The sequence below is a fragment of the Hippoglossus stenolepis genome, chromosome 22 (assembly GCF_022539355.2).
Source record: "Hippoglossus stenolepis isolate QCI-W04-F060 chromosome 22, HSTE1.2, whole genome shotgun sequence".
Taxonomy (NCBI): domain Eukaryota; kingdom Metazoa; phylum Chordata; class Actinopteri; order Pleuronectiformes; family Pleuronectidae; genus Hippoglossus; species Hippoglossus stenolepis.
In genome coordinates, this window is record NC_061504.1 from 7,078,503 (window position 1) to 7,097,934 (window position 19,432).

General features: G+C 42.6%; 1 protein-coding gene and 1 long non-coding RNA gene across 2 annotated transcripts; one reads left to right on the forward strand and one right to left on the reverse strand.

Annotated features, from left to right (window-relative positions):
- Positions 1-1,224: 1,224 nt before the first annotated feature.
- LOC118101452 lies at positions 1,225-3,324 on the reverse strand. The gene is made up of 3 exons (XM_035147260.2): positions 2,855-3,324; positions 2,423-2,611; positions 1,225-2,297 (listed from the first exon to the last, which is right to left on the reverse strand). Exons 1-3 carry the CDS (start codon positions 3,308-3,310, stop codon positions 1,701-1,703), a joined length of 1,242 nt encoding a protein of 413 aa, XP_035003151.2. The 5' UTR covers positions 3,311-3,324; the 3' UTR covers positions 1,225-1,700.
- On the forward strand, positions 2,835-4,595 carry LOC118101453. The gene is made up of 2 exons (XR_004694548.2): positions 2,835-3,708; positions 4,010-4,595. It is a non-coding gene; the product is annotated as an uncharacterized LOC118101453 (long non-coding RNA).
- Positions 4,596-19,432: the final 14,837 nt, after the last annotated feature.

Sequence of the window (19,432 nt, forward strand, 5' to 3'; positions counted from 1 at the left end):
TGGCTCGACACTGCAGTACCAGTGCTCACCCATGTGAGGTCACTGTGACACCTCGTGTGAAAGCGAACAGCCCGGCAGAGATTTCTCATTCAGCCCCCCTCCCTCTCTCCACTGGAAGGTCAGAGGTCACGGTTGGCTGTGTAATCTTCTCACTCAGGGATATTTCAGCCCTTTATCCTCGTCGCAGGAATAAGAAAGTGGGCAGTTTGACATGTTCTGCATTCCCACCAAATCTCACTCCATTTCTGTGGAGATTGCGCGGCCAAGGGATCGATGTGGAGGAAGACGTGGTTACACTCTGCGTTGCTCCTGTGACCTTCACGAGTTCAGGCAGCAATACTCTAAGGCAGTTGAATTAAGTAAATGTCCTAGCAATAAAAACATAAATCCTTTCTAAAATCAGCGGCAGCCATGTACACTCTGTAGCTACAACTTGCAACCACTGTTCAATGTTTCTTTTATTTATTTTTCTTGTTTATTTTTTCCAAGGGACCGGGGGTAAATTATATTTATCACACCTCTTGAATGACGGCTGCAAGATACTTAATGATGATGTTTGAGATCTTCTACATTCGGTGCAATTTGGCTTAAATGACACCGTTTCTGTTTTTTTTTGGGCGAGCGGGTGACGAGTTGTCTTTGTGCCACAGTAGAGATGAAGTCCATGGACTGGATTCGGGCGGTGGAAATATCCATCTGTCCAATTGAAAGGTAACTTGTGACAAATACCAGTTAATTCTGTGCAGGTGAAGGATGACTGCAAATGGAAAACAAGGAAGGCAGGGGATGCAGTATGTCCACAGAAAAGACAGATTTGAAATAAAGAAATATAATAACTTGATCAAAATACAGATTTTGAGATGATCCGCTCCTGATGTAAATATAAAGTATTTAAATATAAATGGCCCATTCTAGGGTAAAGAAAACAATAAGTACAATTTAGATGGAACACATGAGTAAAAACATCACTAGGATTATTTTATATTTAATTTCTGCCAATAGATCCCTTTCTCCTAAATCTTACACCAAAGATGAATGAAAGTCTTCCTCTAACAGTAACACTTTTATTAGCATTAGATGTTTATTAAGAGTATAATAACACTTTTATAATGAACTGTTTCTGTAATATATGTGCTGTGATGCAAACTGTTGATTCAAGCACCTTACTGTACTTAATCTTTCTTAAATTCAAAGTACTCTTTACACCAATGCATTTAGTTTCATTTATTCAAAGTTAGTGCTTTTAATATTTACACAATAAGATAAAACAATACTACTACTAATAATACAAATAATTATACACGATAATCTCTACACAGTGCACTAGTATAGAATCATATGGAGGTTTTACTTCACCCCTCTACCCAGCTGATGTGTCCTATATTATATATACACACACACCACATGCCTACTCCTATACCACCATCATTACTATTGTCATTGCATTTCTTTTGTATAAATACTGTAAACATTGATAAACCTCTCAATCATGTGAGGCGCCGTCTTTTCTCAACAGTGTTGTAAATGTCACAAAGCACACGTGCTGTCATCAACATCCTGTGATCCAGGAAACAAGTCAACTGAACATTCAGACTCAAAGTGTTTTCAGTTCACTGCTTCCCGACTGATCAGGAAATTTCATCGTCAACAATCTATTTACATCAACAACTTTCTCCCAGGGAGGAGTCGAGTGAGTCTCTTTAGAGGAGCATCTTCCTCAGGACTCCGTGGATCACTGACAGAAAGATGTGGTTTCCTTCCTGGGTGAAGTGCACTCCGTCAGGGAGATAGAGCTTTTTCTTGAAAAACCTGAGGAGTGGATGTTGAACCACTTCCCCTCCAAAGTGGTGAACAGCCCTGGTCATCAGTTGGTTGACTGTCCTCCTGTCCCCGTTGATGACCCTTGGTTCACCGTAGCGCCACGCTTGCCGCTCATTGATGCAGGAGAATAGAATCCTCATGGAGGGGCAGTCTTTGTGGAGCTGCATCAAGCCCCTCGTGATTTCAACGCCAAGTTTCTTGGCTGGCACGAGTCCCAGATCGTTGCCACCGGCGTGAACGACCAGAATGTCTGGGGGACTCTGCGTCGACAGCTCGCTGTAAAAGCGAGGAAGGACTCCACTCCACCGCAGGCCTCCTTTGCCAAACCACTCCACTTTGGCATTGAGACCAAAGTTCTGGCCGAAACAGTCAAAGGAAGCTTTCTCCCCACGGTGGATGTAGCTGGATCCAATGATCCAGATCTTTTTGTGTGAGACTTTTCTCTCTGTCACCTTCTCCTTAGTGACAGGTGACGTCTGTCATTTGAAAAGAATAAAAGAAAATGTTGTTAGATATATGTTAAAATCAGTTTTTTTTCTGTAACAAGGAAATAAATTGCTGACTTATAATAATGATAGTAAAGTAGATGATATTAAGCTACCTTTGAATAGGAGAGGTTCCAGCTCCTCCTCTTGACCCTGAGCTCAGGTGCAGGATCCACTGCTGAGGTGCCAGGAGCCTCCGTGTCCTCAGCACCGTCATGGTGGATGTAGCTGGATCCGGTGATCCAGGTCTTTTTGTGAGAGACTTTTTCTGCCTCTGTGACCTCGTCTTCAGTGACTGGCACCGTCTGGGATTTGAAAAGAAAAGAAAGTGTTAAATAATAAATGAATAAATAAAAGATAAATAATGTTAACAAATGCTGTTTTAATAAAAAAACAATGCTGTAGTTAATATACAACAGAAACCTGTTGACGGTGAACTCTGCTGTAAATTCTTTATAAATCACATCATTTCTTGGACTTAAAGGGATAGTTCACCGTTTCGAGTTGAATATGAAACACGAGGAGAAAACAAGTAAATAAAAAGTTACCTTCGAGTAGCGGAGGTTCCATCTCCTCCTCTGGACCCTGAGCTCAGGTGCAGGATCCACTGCTGAGGTGCGAGGAGCCTCATTGGTCTTCACCGCTTCCCCAGTGTTGATCCTCCTCCTCTTGGGGGCGGGGGACATCTCTTGGGGACATTTCATTAGCGGTACCTCAGTCATCTCGCTGAAGGACCTTGTATTGCCTCTGCAGCTCAGCCTCTGGACGGGCTGACGGCGAGGCCTTCTCTCTCCGTAGAATCGGATCCTCTTCCTCTCTCTGGAGGCGCTTCCTGGTTTCCTCTGGCGGAATCCCAACTGCAAGACTTCACAGAAATATCTCTTTCTGGACTCGCGGTGGATGGTCCACTTGTCCACAGGCACAGAACCGAAGGCCCGCAGACCGGACATCTCTCCAAACTGTCTGAAAGCACGTGTCACTCGAACCTGCAGCAGAACGGACATCAACTTAAATGCCTGTGGTTGTCATGGAGACCAACGGTGCATTTTTTCACACGTGACTTCAAAGCCACTTTATCAGACTCAAGCTTAAAATGGCCTCCAGATCCATATGTACTAATGTCACCTGTGTATTTCCTCTGTAAACAGGAGTTAGTTTACATGGAGGAAATATGTTACCACGCTGTTGCGTTTATAACTGACGTTAGCTGAATGCTAATGCGGGCTAACGTTAGCAAACAGACTCGTATAGCCTGATAACAGGGGACACGTGTTTTCTCCGTTTACACACTGAAACAGCTGAGAGCTGAACTGAGGTGAGGGAGAGGGACAGATCCTGGATCTGCAGCAGTGAGGAGGGACTGGACCACTGGGAGCAATGGGACCAGACTGAAGCTACACAGGTTTGTGTTTTTATTAAAGTGTGTTGTAAAGTTAAAGCTCTGTGTTTACATCTCGCTGAGTAATGCAACTAACATCAGCTGTGCAGTGCACGTCAGTCACTGACTGTAAAACCTCAGAATCACCACTGGACTATATTTATATGAACACTGTATGTTACAGGAATATTTTGTTATTGTTTTACACATGTGGGATAAAAACATTACAGCCTGCAAGCCCTGATCACTGACATCATCATATAACCAACATAACATAGAGCTAATAATAAATCCTTCCCTGAGTTTCTCCTCTGTTTGTTTTCAGACACTTACTGAAGAGATGAGTGTGGAGCAGCACAGGGGCTGACCGCTGCACACATGGTGACCCACCTTCTGCTGGAGGGCCTTGGGGTTCTTATGAGCTGTAGGGACACAGCTTTCAGACGGCCAGAGGAAATGCTGTGGTCAGGATCTACCACCGCACTTCTCCCCGTACTCCCTGAAGTGTTTCACATATTCACAGGCAGTACCAGGAGGATGTTACGGTGTTAGATCGTATTAGAAGAGAGCGGGGGGGTGACAACACTGTTACCGCAGCATATCAGCATTTTATTTATTGGCAACATGGCTCTTTAGTCCAGGGAACCCGTGTTGTCGTCCCCAGCTGCTGTATTTGTTCCTCTGGAAGCTTCATACAGTACCACAAGTATATAGGTATATACGTATATAGGTCACACACCTGCATATAGGTGCATACGGATACAATTAGGGTTATTATTATTACTTCTGTTGTATCTTTTTAATGTAATTGTTTTTCTATTACTATTTTCACACATTTGCTTTGCAATAGTTTGTTCAATTGAGTTTACACTGAAATGAAAAGTGCAGTAATAAAAGGGACATTAAACAGATTTGCTGTATTTATTTTGTATATATATTATATATACATAAACAGATTTTTTACACAGGTTGGTGTGCCTGAGAGGCACCATGATTCAGCTTTGCTTTTCAAGGACGAATAGTGATCTCCCATCTGGATCATTCCACATCACCAGCTGCATGGATTAGTGGTTCTGTTGAAAACAGTTACAACACTTATTAATATAATATTAGTTTTGCATTAGTTTTATAATATCAGTTTTGCAAAAGCAATGCTAATATGAGTATGAGTATTACAGTGTTTGTTTTCCACAAGAATGACAAAAAACTAATAAAAAGTGCATCTTTTATGCATATTTATAAAAATGCATATTCACTTTTTTGGATAGAAATGGTAAAATGGTCATCAGAAAGGAGAGACAATAACAAAGAATGGAAGAAATCAACTTTTTGATGATTATAAAACATTAGAGAATCAACATTACAATCTTTCAATGCATTGACTTGCCTGTGTTCCAGTAGAAGTCCATTGCTAAACAAAGCCGGATCTGAAAGAAACGTTTTTCTTTCATCGGAGTTGATGTATCAGGGTCAAACACTTGACTCTACATGTTTTACACAGAAATTTGCTACAGTGCCAATGTCCTCTCATTCCAAACCTGTGAAGAAATCAATAGAGAAATCAAGATTAGATTTTTCTTCAAAAGTACAAGATACGCATCTCATCTGTAGCAGATTTCCTGCAGAGAACCTGTCAGAGCTCAAACCCAACACAGATTATTCTTTTCCTCTTACATTGACTTTTGAGAAGACGCCTCGTCCTCTGATCTGTGTTGACGTGCGAGTGTGAAGAATTCCTCCTCTAACGCACAGAAACTTTTTCTCTTTGTTCATAAACGCTCGACTTCAAACCCCAGCGAGAGAAAAGGGTGTCAGGAACTGTGGTTCAGTTAAAGGTGGTTTTGAAGCGACACTCTGTAAATGACACCTCAGAGTCATTGGGAGGTTTCTGTCTTCCCCGCTGCTTGGCTTGATGGATTCGGCATATTTTTAGTCTGCCCAAAAGAGACATAGCCAGACGTGGCACCTTTTGCCATTTGTACACCGTACAAAATGGTGACACGGTTTGACAGCTCCGCTCTGTCTCCTTGTCCACTTCGGTGTGTGTGTGTGTGTGTGTGTACATGTTGTACATATCAAACACACTCACTAAACTAAGTTCATAAAATGTATGAAGTGCTCTACTGCATGGACCATTGTTAGCTGCTCATTTGTTGACATGTAAACTTTATTTTCAAACTAGAACAGCTAAAACACTCAATTTTAAACATTTCAATATTCTACAATATAATGAAATATATAAGAATATAATGAAATCGTAAACACAAATCAATTTCAGAACCCTTTAATTTTCTGGTGGTTTGCATGCTGGCAAAAAAATCGTTAAATCTACGAGTAAAGTTAAGCCTGAGTTCAGCATTTATATTAACAACTAATTAACTGGATTTAATATGAAATGAAATGTATCATCTAACTTTTCAATTCCTCTTATGTTAGACTTTTGTTATATTGCTAATGATGAACATTGTATATTGATAATTATTGATTGCTTTATTGCATAGCCCTACACTAGCAGTACTTATTTAGGGAGACATTCTGTAGTCCACTGCAGCTAATGCAACAGAAGCTTTGCACCTTTAGAACCATAATGTTGTTTATCTACACAAGTTTCACTTCACTGCCTAATTGGACCTCTTCCCCAGACCGAGGGGGTGGACACACTGTGTTATGCTGTCAGATTTGCACATGCACTTTCTGGTGCAGGGCGATCCTAAGCTTCTCAAACACATGTTTGTAACTTCATTTGATTTAACAATTTAACTTCGTCTGTCAAAACTATTCACAAAGCAGGAGGTGTAACCAGAGTTTACTGACCTTGTCCTTACATACACATGTTCAAGGGCGTGCGTGTGTGTGTGTGTGTGTGTGTGTGTGTGTGTGTGTGTGTGTGTGTGTCCAGCCGTGAGCTGTGGTGGGTTGAGGTGACCTCTCTCTCTGCATGTGTGTGTCTGCCAGGCCATCAGTCAGGAGTTAAATGTTGAAATGACGCTTCCCTAAAGTACAGCAGCCCATTCTGGTCCCAGCTCTCCTCTAGCACCCAGCGTAATCTCTCTCTCACACACACACACACAGTCTGACCTCTTAATATAATACATCTACTTGTCTTACTGAAGCACTCGCCATGAGTGAGTGTTAATGACTATAATAATTATCATAATTATCATAACATAAACACAAATGCTTGGGATGTGTCCAGGATAAACGTCATTTCTTGAACTGGGATTAGCTCCTGCTTCCCTAGCAACCCTTAAAGGGTTAGGGTTAGCTTTCTTCTAATATGTTATGGTTTCATTGTGTAAAATGTAAAGGGAGCTCCTTTTAAGAGAAGAGGATGGAGATGAGAGAGGAGGAGCAGCTACACTGAATACATCAGGAGATCTAAGTAAGATAGAAAGAAATGAACTCAAGGATACATTAGTCTTTTTACGTTTGGACAAGATATTTTTCTCACCAGGCAGGTTTTAACGTCGCAGCATTTCACTTTTTACAGGCTGATTTTATTCGTTCTCTTTTAGTTAGAACATTTTCCATCCATCCGTCCATCCACTTTCTATATCACACAGGTCACACATGCTAATACAAAGAGAATATCGCAGCTCAAGTTCACCTAAAGCCACATTGTGATTTGCCCCGCCACAGGAAGCCCCCCCCGCTCGCGCGGATTGGAAGTGAACAGGAGGCGAAAGTTGGCCACTGATACATTTGAGTATGTGTGACCATGTATTAACCTTTAGGGTCAAAGAGAGGTTTCAAAGTGGACAGGTCGCCATCATAAATCGGGGCCAGCATACAGAGACCTTTCACACTCATATTTCACACTCATATTTCACACGTAGGATTTAGAGTCTCCAATTAACTGAACGCCGTCTTGGATTGTAGGAGAGAAAACCCACATAGACACAGGAAGAACATGCAAACTTCACACAGAAAAGAACCAGACGTTACAGGACTCGAACTGGGAACCTTCTTCCTGTGATGTGATGTGATCATTTTTGCATATTTTAATTATATCCCCTCCATTTTCTGCCTTTTTTGTCTTGTTTGTGAGAGCTGAGTTCTCCAGGGTAGGATCACCTTATTGACCTGATGAGGCTCTCTAGGCCAAATCACCACAGAGATATATTTTCTTTGGTTATTAGCCCCCCTCCCCTTCCTAATAAATTTTGGACTCTCCCTAATCACGGAAACACCAACGCTCATCTGTGAAGATTAACACAAGTGCAGAATATATGAGATAAAACATCCTGAAACTGTGAAATACATACGTAACATGTGACATGTCATAAAATATTAAAATATATAGTATAATTAGGTGGAGCCATAATAAATGAGAGGCACTTGAGCGGCTTAATGTCGCGCCATATCTCCGTGATATATTGAACATAAGTAGTTATGTTAATGAGGCCATTAATTAAGCTAATTCAAGTTCATTAGCAAATAATTCTGTGTCAGCGTCCTTGTCTCCACATAATGGCGATTATTAATGGCAGCGCTGCATCTTAACTTATTAAGGACTTATAAGAGTTTGAAGATATTTTTTCCCCTCTCCCCTCATTAAAATCTAAATCTATCCACTGAGGTGTTTCAGGCTTTAATCAGCTCATCGACTCTGCTGAACACACACAGCTCACCGATGAGGTTTCAGTATATTTCAGTGTTGCAGTAGAGTTTGTACGAGGAGAGACGAGGCAGAAAGGACAAATGTTTATTGTATATACCTCTAAACTGTCATTTTAAATCAAACCTGATTTCATGTGTAAAGCCCATATTCACAAATCACAGTTGGCCTCATAGGGCTTAACATCCTCTGTCCTTAACCCTCGACTGATGTCCTTAACCCTGACTTATTGTGTCACAGCAGCTAAACGTTCCCATTTTGAAGGCCTCAACCGGTGGCACAACTTATCCCAGGATGCATTGTGCTTCAGTGTCGAACCGTTATAAAGGTAATGGTAATGGGGGAGTTTGGAAATCAAAGGTAAATCAATGTTAAGAGTATTTATACAATATGAAAATGTTTGACAACGATGAAAGGAGCAGCAATGACAAGTGTAATGGTCAGTAATAGTAGTATATGTGATTAGTCATATTCGAAACAGTCTAGTTGTAATTCTAATCCCCATCTCCTGGGAAGAAGTCAAGTCAGTGACATGTATTAATGAGACATGAATGTGATGAAGAGGAGGAGGAGGAGGATTAGAGAGAAGCCCCATGTGTCTCTGGAGGAGACGGTGATATTCCCCAAACTGTGTGCGCCTCCGGACCCACACACAACAGCCCTGACTGCTCTTCTTCTCCACTACAGGTCCAATGCAGCAGTTATAGTCACTTCAGCCAGTCGTCCTCCTCCTCCTCCTCTTTTCTGGAGGAGAATGGGTGTATATTCTGGGATTGCCTTTTCTCGCGTTGCTCGCAAATGATCCTGCAGTGAAACTCTGCTTTAGGAGATTTTAGGCACGACAAGTGAGCCTGAAGTTCAGGTTGTGTAACAGTCACAGTCTCTTTTATTTGTTCATTTTAATAACCTGCCTGCAACGCTCAGATGCTAAAAGTCACTCTGGGGTTGGCTCACTTATTCGCATTCATGCTTCGCAACGTACAGGGGTGCCAGCTCGGTTCACAGGAACATTTGACACGTCGGTGCCAATTAGGTCTGAAACCTTCCCTCACGACTCTCTCTCTCTCTCTCTCTCACACACACACACACACACACACACACACACACACACACACACACACACACACACACACACACACACACACACACACAGGAACACTCACGACCTTCCCAAAGGCCTCCAGCTGTTTGCTGTAAAATGAAGACTGAGAGTGGAGAAGGGGGAAGTCAACTCCTGCAGTTGCTACGGAGTTGTGCAACTGCACTTTGGGCAGCAACAATGTATTAATGCATCAGATCTAATAAGTCAGACGTGTGCTGAAGACACAATCATCAGCTAATGCTCGGATCGCTCTGCTGTGGTTTGTTTGCACTCGTGAATCCTTCCCGCCGCCTGTGTCTGAATCCCTGTTTAATGAGGCACTTTTTTTGTTTGCTCTGCTCAGCTGTTCAGTTAAACTGTGTTTGTCTGTTAATTCTCCTCTTGCACTGGAAGCCTGACACACTGTGTAACTACATCTCTCCCCTGTCTTTTTTAATGGGCTGGATTTTTTCCGGCTTCACTTCAATGTGGGCCTTCAGCCCGATTATCAGTGAACACACTCCAGAGGAGGTTTTCTCCAGGATCGTTTATGCTGCTTTTATGAAACCAAAAAGAGAAGCGTTCTCATCAAATTATGGAACCGTCCCCGCCCACATATTTCCATGCGTCCTTGTTGGCACGTCGTTATGCAATACGTCCACTAGAGGGCAGCGCAGAGTCAGGGGTACCTGACAACAAACATGTTGACGGTGGGATGATCTGTCAAACATCATAATTAACAGCTAAGACTGACTTGTGATTGGTCGAGAGCATGTATTGCTGGGACCTCTACACTGCGGCTCCATCCCCTGATTGCCACTGCGCAGCCTCTGGCTCCAGATGACGTCATCAGTGTAAGATGGCAGCGCTCGCATCCGGGATACTGTGGCATCATGGACAGTGGGAGGTTTGGTGTTTTCACTGCATTAACACTGCGAAATATTACAATAAGGCCAAACTTAACTTTTAATCTTTTCTCTGACAAACAGAAAATGTTCTGCCAAATATATGCAAAGCTTTCAAGGCATTAAAGACTTTTTGAAATCCTTTCAGATGTTGTCATCTCAACATTTGCATCACCGCTGCGAAAGGTTTCAAATCACTGACCCTAACTCTCCAGCTGTCTCGGTTTTCGCTCGCGCTGCCGTTTAAATGAGCTCGACCCGACTAAACCTGCTGAGGAGCCCGCTCATGAATATTTTAACACCAGTTTTGCTTATTGCACAATGAGCTACCCCCTTTCGCTTGAAGCCACATTAATGGAGGCGCTCATGCATGTAGTGTCGTGAGCACACACACATGAACATGTAGAACTATTTCTCTTCTCACTGTACCGCTACCCACTGCACTTAAAGTGAATCTGCTTACACACACATACACACACACACACACACACACACACACACACACACACACACACACTGTAATCTGATGGCTATGGATGCTAATGAGCTGTTGTGGTGTTTACCCGACATGCATGGTGGGTGTCGCATGGGGGCAACCGCTGCCTGCTTTTAATGATGTTTATTTGGCACACGTCTGAGGAGGGAACAGGGAGATGGTGTGTGTGTGTGTGTGTGTGTGTGTGTGTGTGTGTGTGTGTGTGTGTGTGTGTGTGTGTGTGTGTGTGTGTGTGCGTATAGTAAGTGCGTGCGCGTGGGACTGGCATCTGTGTAAAATGAGGGAGGGGACGCATCAAGCAGATAACTCCCACAGATGACTGAGGAGTGTCACGACCCAGCGTTCGGCGAATGAAGGAACACGTTGTATCTCTGATTTTGACTGTTTAAACTTTCTGATTCTTATTCTCTTGTCTTGCTGACAGTGGCAGATTTGTTAGGTCGTCAAAGGGCAAGCTTCAACTCACGTTATTGTTTCGTTGGGTCGAGCGCTGAAAAAAGAAAACCGACCCTGGAGATGAGCAGCAGTGTCGCCTGGATATTTTAGTCATCATTAAATCTGTTCAGTGAGTTAGAACAAACTTGTTTTTGAATGTTAGTTTGAACCACAGGCTGTAAATGAAGATGGACGACGTGTGCCCTCCTCCTTCCACTATCCAGAAAGGATAGAAGCCAAAATATCCTGGATACAAACGCTGTCATCTTGCACCGATGATGTCATTTGCAGCAAGAGTCTGCGCAGTGGCGATAAGAGTTGAGGTCCCACAGATACACACACTCGACCAATCAGGAGTCAGTATAGCATCAAATAAAAAGACACAACATTTAAAGCCAACATACTGGATATTCCTTCAATATTTGGCAGCAAACAAGTAGAATGAATGTTGGAATTTGATGAAGTGGCTAAATGGTTCACTAACAGCACATATAAAACTCATCTGTTCACTTTGAGTGAGTTCATATGTTCAGTCTCCAAATGCTTTGGAGAGAACTGTGTGTTTCCTCATGACATCGAAGGCTATGGTTATCAGACAGGGAATCTGTGTGTGTGTGTGTGTGTGTGTGTGTGTGTGTGTGTGTGTGTGTGTGTGTGTGTGTGTGTGTGTGTGTGTGTGTGTGTGTGTGTGTGTGTGTGTAATAGATATTGTGCCACTGCTTGTCACTTGCAAAACATTGGAAAGTCTGATGAAAGCTGTTGTTGTTGGCACCTTATTTTCTCTTCTCCAGAAGGACAGCATGGAATTGAGCATGTGTGTGTGTGTGTGTGTGTGTGTGTGTGTGTGTGTGTGTGTGTGTGTGTGTGTGTGTGTGTGTGTGTGTGTGTGTGTGTGTGTGTGTGTGTGTGTGCTCTGACAGGACAAACACCCACCAGTCACTTTATTAGAAACACCACAGAGCCTCCCTCTGCTCTGAAAACATCCTCATGAATTCAACAGGATGGTGGAAACGTTCTGCTCCGTGTCGATATGATGCATCACATCAGTTTTAAGCAGTGAAGGGTCAGATATTTTTATGCAGGAGAACAAAACACAGGTTGAAATGCAAAGTGACCATGTCTATTTTGGGTTTATAACTTGTTTACCTGACTTAATAATAATTAATAATGTGTATAATGTGCATGTTATTCAGTGTAAACTGCTGCATCTTGGTATTTGTGGTACTAATAGTGGAACTAGTTTTGCCTCCACCAAGGAGGTTTGGGTTCATTGATTTTTGTCAGTTTTTTATGTGTGAGCAGGATCACACAAAAACTGCTAAACTGATTTCCATTGACTTTTTGAAACGCTGGGACAAGACCCAAGAAAGAACCATAATACATTTAATACGGATCCGAATAAACGGGTGGATTCTGGATTTTTTTACATTTATTTTTAAATTTATTTTACATAACAATGACAAGATCGGGCGATAACCTAGGCGGAGCTTTATGCTTTAAACTGATTCAGTCTAATTAGGTTTAATTAAAAACCCTCAAATTATCCCTCCTAAGGTAATTCTTTGCATCTGTTTTCCTGCTGAGAGGTGAACACAGGACGTGTCCATCAGGAAAGTGAAGAGTCTCTTCTCATCTTTCAGGAGGAAACAAACCGTTTGTTTTTCGGTGGCAGGAGAAGCACCACACCTGTGTCCTCTCGTGAGATAATTCACTGTCTCTGCATCTATTGGCCGGTTGGAGCTGGAGAAGCCAGATGATGGTGATAAAAGAACATCTGTGACTCTCCCTCTCTTCTCCTGAGCTGAGATTTAAAGCTGTGTTTGTTCTGTCTGAAGCTGCCATTTGCTTTTTACGACTATATGAGGCTGTGAAGTTATGGAGTCAGTCCCTTTTAATCCCATGTGTGTTATTTACATTTGTTCATATAAGAATTTCTATTCCACTAATTGAGTTTTAGGACCTTTATTATTTCATGTTGGACGTGGCCACTGGCAGGAAACTGATGTGTTACACAGCAGGTGATGAATCAAACTGAGAATTACCATTGCTCCACAATAGAGAAACAAATTGTATAATATGATTCACATTCGTTTTTTAAATTCCTTATCAGATGAGAAGAAACTGGGTTGTGACTCACATTGTTCTGAGAAAACTAAACAGGGACGGATGAAACATTTAAGAAATTAAACTTTGGTTTTGTAAAATGTCTTTTTCAGCTGAACAGAGTTTTAACTCCACATGACACGGAGGCAGATCTGTCTCAACTAAAACTGCTTCTCCCTGATATTTGTTCTCATTTAGGCTAAAAGAGACACATCTTTAAGATTCCAACCCACGCTGTCCATCTTTATTTCCCCGTTTTCTCTCAGACTAATCAAACTAGAATTACAGAGGCTCCTCACACCCGGCCTCACTTCATCTTCCCCATCCCTCTCATTTTCCTGTCGTCCATCCTGACACTCAAAAGTTATTTCCTAAGCTTTTTTGTTGTCTTGATTTTAATTACACAAAGCCTTTCCCTTTTTTTTTTTCTTCTTGGCGTAGGAGGCTTGTGCTGCATCACGGAGCCGGGGATAATTGTTATGTGGTTATTCATGTCACATCCAAAATGAAGGAAGGCAGGAGGAAGGTGGAAGTTAGTGAGTGCACGGCACGCACACACACACACACACACACACACACACACACACACACACACACACACACACACACACACACACACACACACACTGCTCTGCTGAGGCCAGAGGGTAATAAGCTGAAGTGTTGTCTGGATGTTAATCAGTCTGTCGGCCCATTTGGTCTGTTTTTATACTTGTCAGTCAACCTGACAGGTGGAGGGATTAAACTTCAGACGCTCGATTTTGAATCTTTATCAAATTCGTTTTGATAGCTTGGGAAAGGCGAGATCCAAAAAGACACTGGATGACGTGTGGGGTGCGACGTGAAACACGCTCGTGTTGCTGTAGACGTGAGAAATGCTGCTGACAGTCTCTACAGTCAAATTAGCAGTGTGAGGCATAAGTGTCACATTTGATGATTTTCCATGTCTTCAGGATATCAGTGAAATAAACAATGTTGTTTAAATTTACCACTTATCACCTTTATCAAACCTTCAAAATGTGGTCTTTGAGTCTGAGTCCTTAAAAGCTCGGGTAAATCATTTTAACTTCCTGCACACTGTCGACCTGTACTCACTTCATACAAAACCTTTGCACTCTGATTGGATCAGTGGACAAATCCGGTCAGTTTTGATTACTTTTAAAAACATTAAAAACTATGTGATCCTGTACACGATGCTCTGTGGAGTAGACGGTTCAGATATTTTCTGATATATTGGAGTAAAAGTGAAAATAAATCTACTTATGTAAAGTACAGATACATGAAAAATGTAAAAGGGGGGAAACTGATTTTAAAGAGTTCACACAGAGAGTTAGGCCTTCCAGAAATTATACAAAAAATACATTATCAGTTCTTTTTTTCAGCCCAATCTACTTATTTTGAAAACCAACTTTAATCTTTGTGACTTTCACATTAAAAAGTGATTCACTGACATTAGAGCTGCTTCTTTAATCAGAGGTGTGGGTCTTTAGTGTCTCTCATAATGTCTTAGTCAGGAGCAGAGAGCTGTAAGTGGGGGTGTAGGTTGCACAGTGTGCTCAGCTGTTTTCTCTTCCCTCCGCAGCACAATAACACTCACTGTACCGACGATGGTGATAAATGATCTAATCCGGGGAAGACCAACATTTCACTTCTCCCTCCGGGCCCCAGATGAGACAATCAACTGCTCATATTTACTGTCTGTGCTGTGATTTAGTGAAGAGCTAAGAAGTGCTTACCTTCATCGTTATGGCCGTGTGGGGAAAGTCAGCATTTGTCGGTGCCAATTTAAATATGTTTGCTGAGCCCTCACTGCTGATGGTGCCGATTGTTTTATTTTCTTTACTTTACTCTAAGCGCCTGTTTCCTCTTCTTCGAACCCCTGTGAGATCCATCCCTCTTTCCTTCCTCCCTCCACTTTCTCTCCGTCCTCAGGTCTTCGACCCTGCAGAGATAAATACTGAACCAGGATTCTGAAATCCGACCCAAAAATTATTCTTCATTTCATGCAGTCACATAATTTTTATCATCAAATATGAGTGCAGAAAAGAATTTGCACTCTCATCCATTTCCTCTTTCGGTCACTTGGTGGCAGTCTCAGCACACAGTGGACTAATGGCTGGCCTTGACGTACATGCACATTCATTCTGTATATGTTTGTGTGGATGTTTGCAAATGCTCGTAGGGTTTGGACAGGAGACGTATATCTGATTCATGGATTTATACATTCATAATAATAAAACCAGGAGTTACACATCTTTCAATATACAATTATCAACAATGTACCTCTGTCACATGCACATTTTCACCTGAGGATATGCAGCTCCGAGCTTTATCAGCTATCATGCATGATTCACCTTGACCTGGCTCCCGTCAGAACACAAAGCTCAAAGTCTCAACTGAAGGTGAAATATTCTAACAGGGGAAATACTGTAGATGCAAATCAAGTCATTTTAATTGTGAGTGCCACATGAAGTGCAAATATCAGTGGAAGCAAATGTGCAGAGAGGATTTGAGGATTGAGTTGAGGTTGAAACACTGAAGGGAGCCCAAGTGTCTGTCGGAGCGTTAACTGTTCCGAAAGGATCAGTTGAGATGAAGCTCAACCGGTGGCAGCTGACAAACAATTAAAAACCAGATGAAAGTTACTTTTTTTTGTTTTTGTCAGTGCCAGTCACGGCCAATCATCTGGCTGCTTCTCAAGTGAGAGGACGAGCTGATTGGTTATTTACTGGCTCATTTTGGGATTATGTGAGGTGTTGCAATTGTGATCCCATTATTCTCATTCAACAGAAGTTTCCTCGGGATGTGAGGATTCGGTGTAATACAGAATAACGTTGAGTTTAAGAGAGTTAAATAAAAGAGTCTGCGGGGGTGAGAGTGGTTGGCATTCAGATGAGAGAGAGGGGAGAGGAGAGAGGGAGAGAGGGAGGGAGAGAGAGAGAGAGAGAGAGAGAGAGAGAGGGAGAGAGGGAGAGAGGTGAGTATAAGGTGAGTTGATGAGATCAGCAGGTTCCTGTTGACTAATCACAATCTCTATGTTAGATGCAGAAGCGTTCTGCAGCTGGGAAGACGACACACTCACCACATAGAGAAAACCAGACTGTTCTGTCAATCACCGTCTTTGTGTGGTGTGTGTGTGTGTGTGTGTGTGTGTGTGTGTGTGTGTGTATACAGATATCTTTGGGAAGATCATTTTGAGTCTACAACGTAAAACGTGTGTGTGTGTGTGTGTGTGTGCGTGCGTGCATGCGTGCGTGCGTGTGTGTGTGCGTTCAGCTGGAGTTCAAGTATTTAAGGGAGTTGAAATGTCACCAGACGTGTACGGTCAGAGATAAATTCTGCTGGAAGGGTCAGTCACAGTTGAAGTTGTAAAAGAAATGTCAGTGTATAAAGCCAAGGGAGATGTAAGTTGAAGTGTAATGAAAGTGAGAAGCAGCTTCAGTAAATTGTGTGTTTTTCAAAGCTGAAGAGTTGAGACATGAAATGTCAATAAGCATTTCAAATAGTTGGGATGTTAAAGCAGTAACCAGCAGGTGGGTTTCACCCCCTGTCTTCAATGAGCACATAAAAAAAAGGAATTTGTAAATGCCAAAATTTAAAAAATGTCGAAAATCACAAATAGTTTTCATGAAGTGGAAAAGAGCAACATACGAGTAAGTGTAATTAAAATAAAGCAAGTGACTCAACAGGGTCCACTGAAGCTTTGGCTCCACTCTAGAGACAAAATATTGTCAGAAGAACAAAGATATCTGATCTGAATGACACTTTCCTCAAATTAACACGAGGTGAAGAGAAATCTTTTAAGTTTTTCACAGTTTGAGGTTTAACTGGTGCCCTTTAATCTTCACCCGCTTGTTGCATTTTCTCTGTATGCAACAGTTTAAAGGTGACCTACTGATTATTTTGATGAACCAACTTCTAATATTAACGATAAACACATGTGTAGTTGTTTTCTTCTCTCTGAAATGAGTGAAAGTGTTGATGAAGAGCTTTAAAGTTTTCACTCAGCTGGTTGTCTCACGTGGGAAACTGGAGAGTTACTGGCTCATCTGTTGGGAACAGTTTAGTGATGTTCCACCTCTGTGATCTGATTTCCAGTCTCTTCAGCTCTAATCTCTAAATAAACCTGGCTTCTCACCGGGTTTTGAGGTTACCATGGAGACGTGACGTGGGCGAGTGAACCGGCGAGTGCCGAAGATGAAGATGAAGATGAAAGGAGGTAGAAGGCCGTAATCAGATTGTCTCCTTCGGTCACGCCTCGGATCCATCTTCTCCCCTCCACCGGCCCACGCCCCGTACGCCCGAACCTGCCGCCACATAAATCACAATCGGCAACGAGTCACCTCTCATTGCTGCACCCAACCACAGATCCACAGGGGGTAGCGGTCCGAGCCCTCGCTCCACCCCATTTCCACTCGACTCCACTCGACTCCGAGAAGCTCCATGGCTTCTTTACTGATATAGTTTCTTACAGCACAGTCAAATGAAGATGGATTGGGGGTTAACGGTGTAATGATTGTGTTTTACAGGCCCCTCGCTGCCACTTTCCTCCACGGAGAATCCTGCTGAGAAGACTGCAGCTGAGGGACAGCTGTTCCTGTTCTTTCACTGTTTGCTGTTGTCTTGCTTTTCGCTTTTCTGTCCTCTCTCTCTCTCGTTTCTGAAGTAGTAGAAACGGACCCCCACTGTTTCCCATCGTTTCCCTTCATCCTTATACTTCTTGTCTGTGCTGCTGCAGCCCGTAAAAAGGAAAAATAGAAGAAAGAAAAGAAAAGTTTCGGTGGTCGAGGCCGAACCACCAGAGTGCATCATAATTAGAAAACAGCTCATAATTACAGCGTGGTCACAGGCTGCTAGCTCGCTCACTCAGCTGCCCTGCATGGGACGCCGGCCCCCTGTGCTGTGTGTGTGTGTGTGTGTGTGTGTGTTTGCATTGTCAACTTCCCTCAAAGAGGTCGTGCTGAAGTTGAGAAGGATAACAGATGCGCTAGCCCATCCTGCCGATACAACAGCTGGCTGCTCTGTCAAAATACTATTAGTCACAATCAAGGAAGCAAGAACTTGTGCATTATTCCAGAGCGGAAAACAAACGCTGATGTCTCTTCTTCTGTGTCTGTCTGCTGCGTTGTTCCAGCCCGAGGCGCTGAGAGGTCTGGGGCCTGCGGAGCTGAGTTCAGTGATCAGGATCTCAGTTTAAAGACCGTCTGAAAGGCAGCAGTTGTATTTGTATTTTGCCCGGCAACGGTTGTTTCTTTGTCATGATTTTAATTAACATTGTGTGTGGGATCTCCTGAAATTCTTCTAGGAATAAAAGAAGACAATTTGGGCTTTTGACAAATCTGTCTGAGTATTATGAGAACAGCTTTATAAGGTCAGGAAAGTAGCTTTTTTAGCAAAACACGTCTGTGTACAGAGTAAAACATGACTGACAGCACTCTGTCTACAACTGCTTTCAGATAGCACTGAAGTCCAGACATTGGAGGGTCTGTATGTGAGAACGCAAATGTTGAGTAGATGTGTCGATGACGTCGATTGCCCACCCTCATTTTTACAAAAAGTGTTTATTAAATAGATAACACGGTAATGGATGAGCTTTATAGGCACTTGTAACTTATTCCTTTTGTTACCTCTGTTATCTGTGTCGGATCTTTTTATGATAAACTAGATTACCTAGCTTTTTTCTAATTGACCCATTCAAGTTTTGTAACTGAGCTGATGTAAAACAGAATCATAATTTGTGTTTTATCATGAGCAGTGGATAATCCTAATCGGGTGGGATCACTGTAGTTATCCAGAAAACTTCATTGGGTCTTTGGAGTGAAGAAAGGGATTGAGTGTGACTCCTGTTTGGCCTTTTTAAATGTTGTGAAATATTTCAGGGTTTGCTGCCATGCGAGGTGTTTACCTGGGTTGCTCGCCAGGTGGATGCAGCCGACCCCCTCTCAGTTTCCTCGATACGCTGGTTCCTGCCTCTGCCATTTGGCCTCCATCCCTCCCCATGATACCTGAGCATGTTAGTGACAGCGGCCATGGGAGTGGAAAGTGGACATCTGGTGCACCTGTCCAACAACACGCACACACTCGTGGACACTCCTCAACACTCGCCTCTC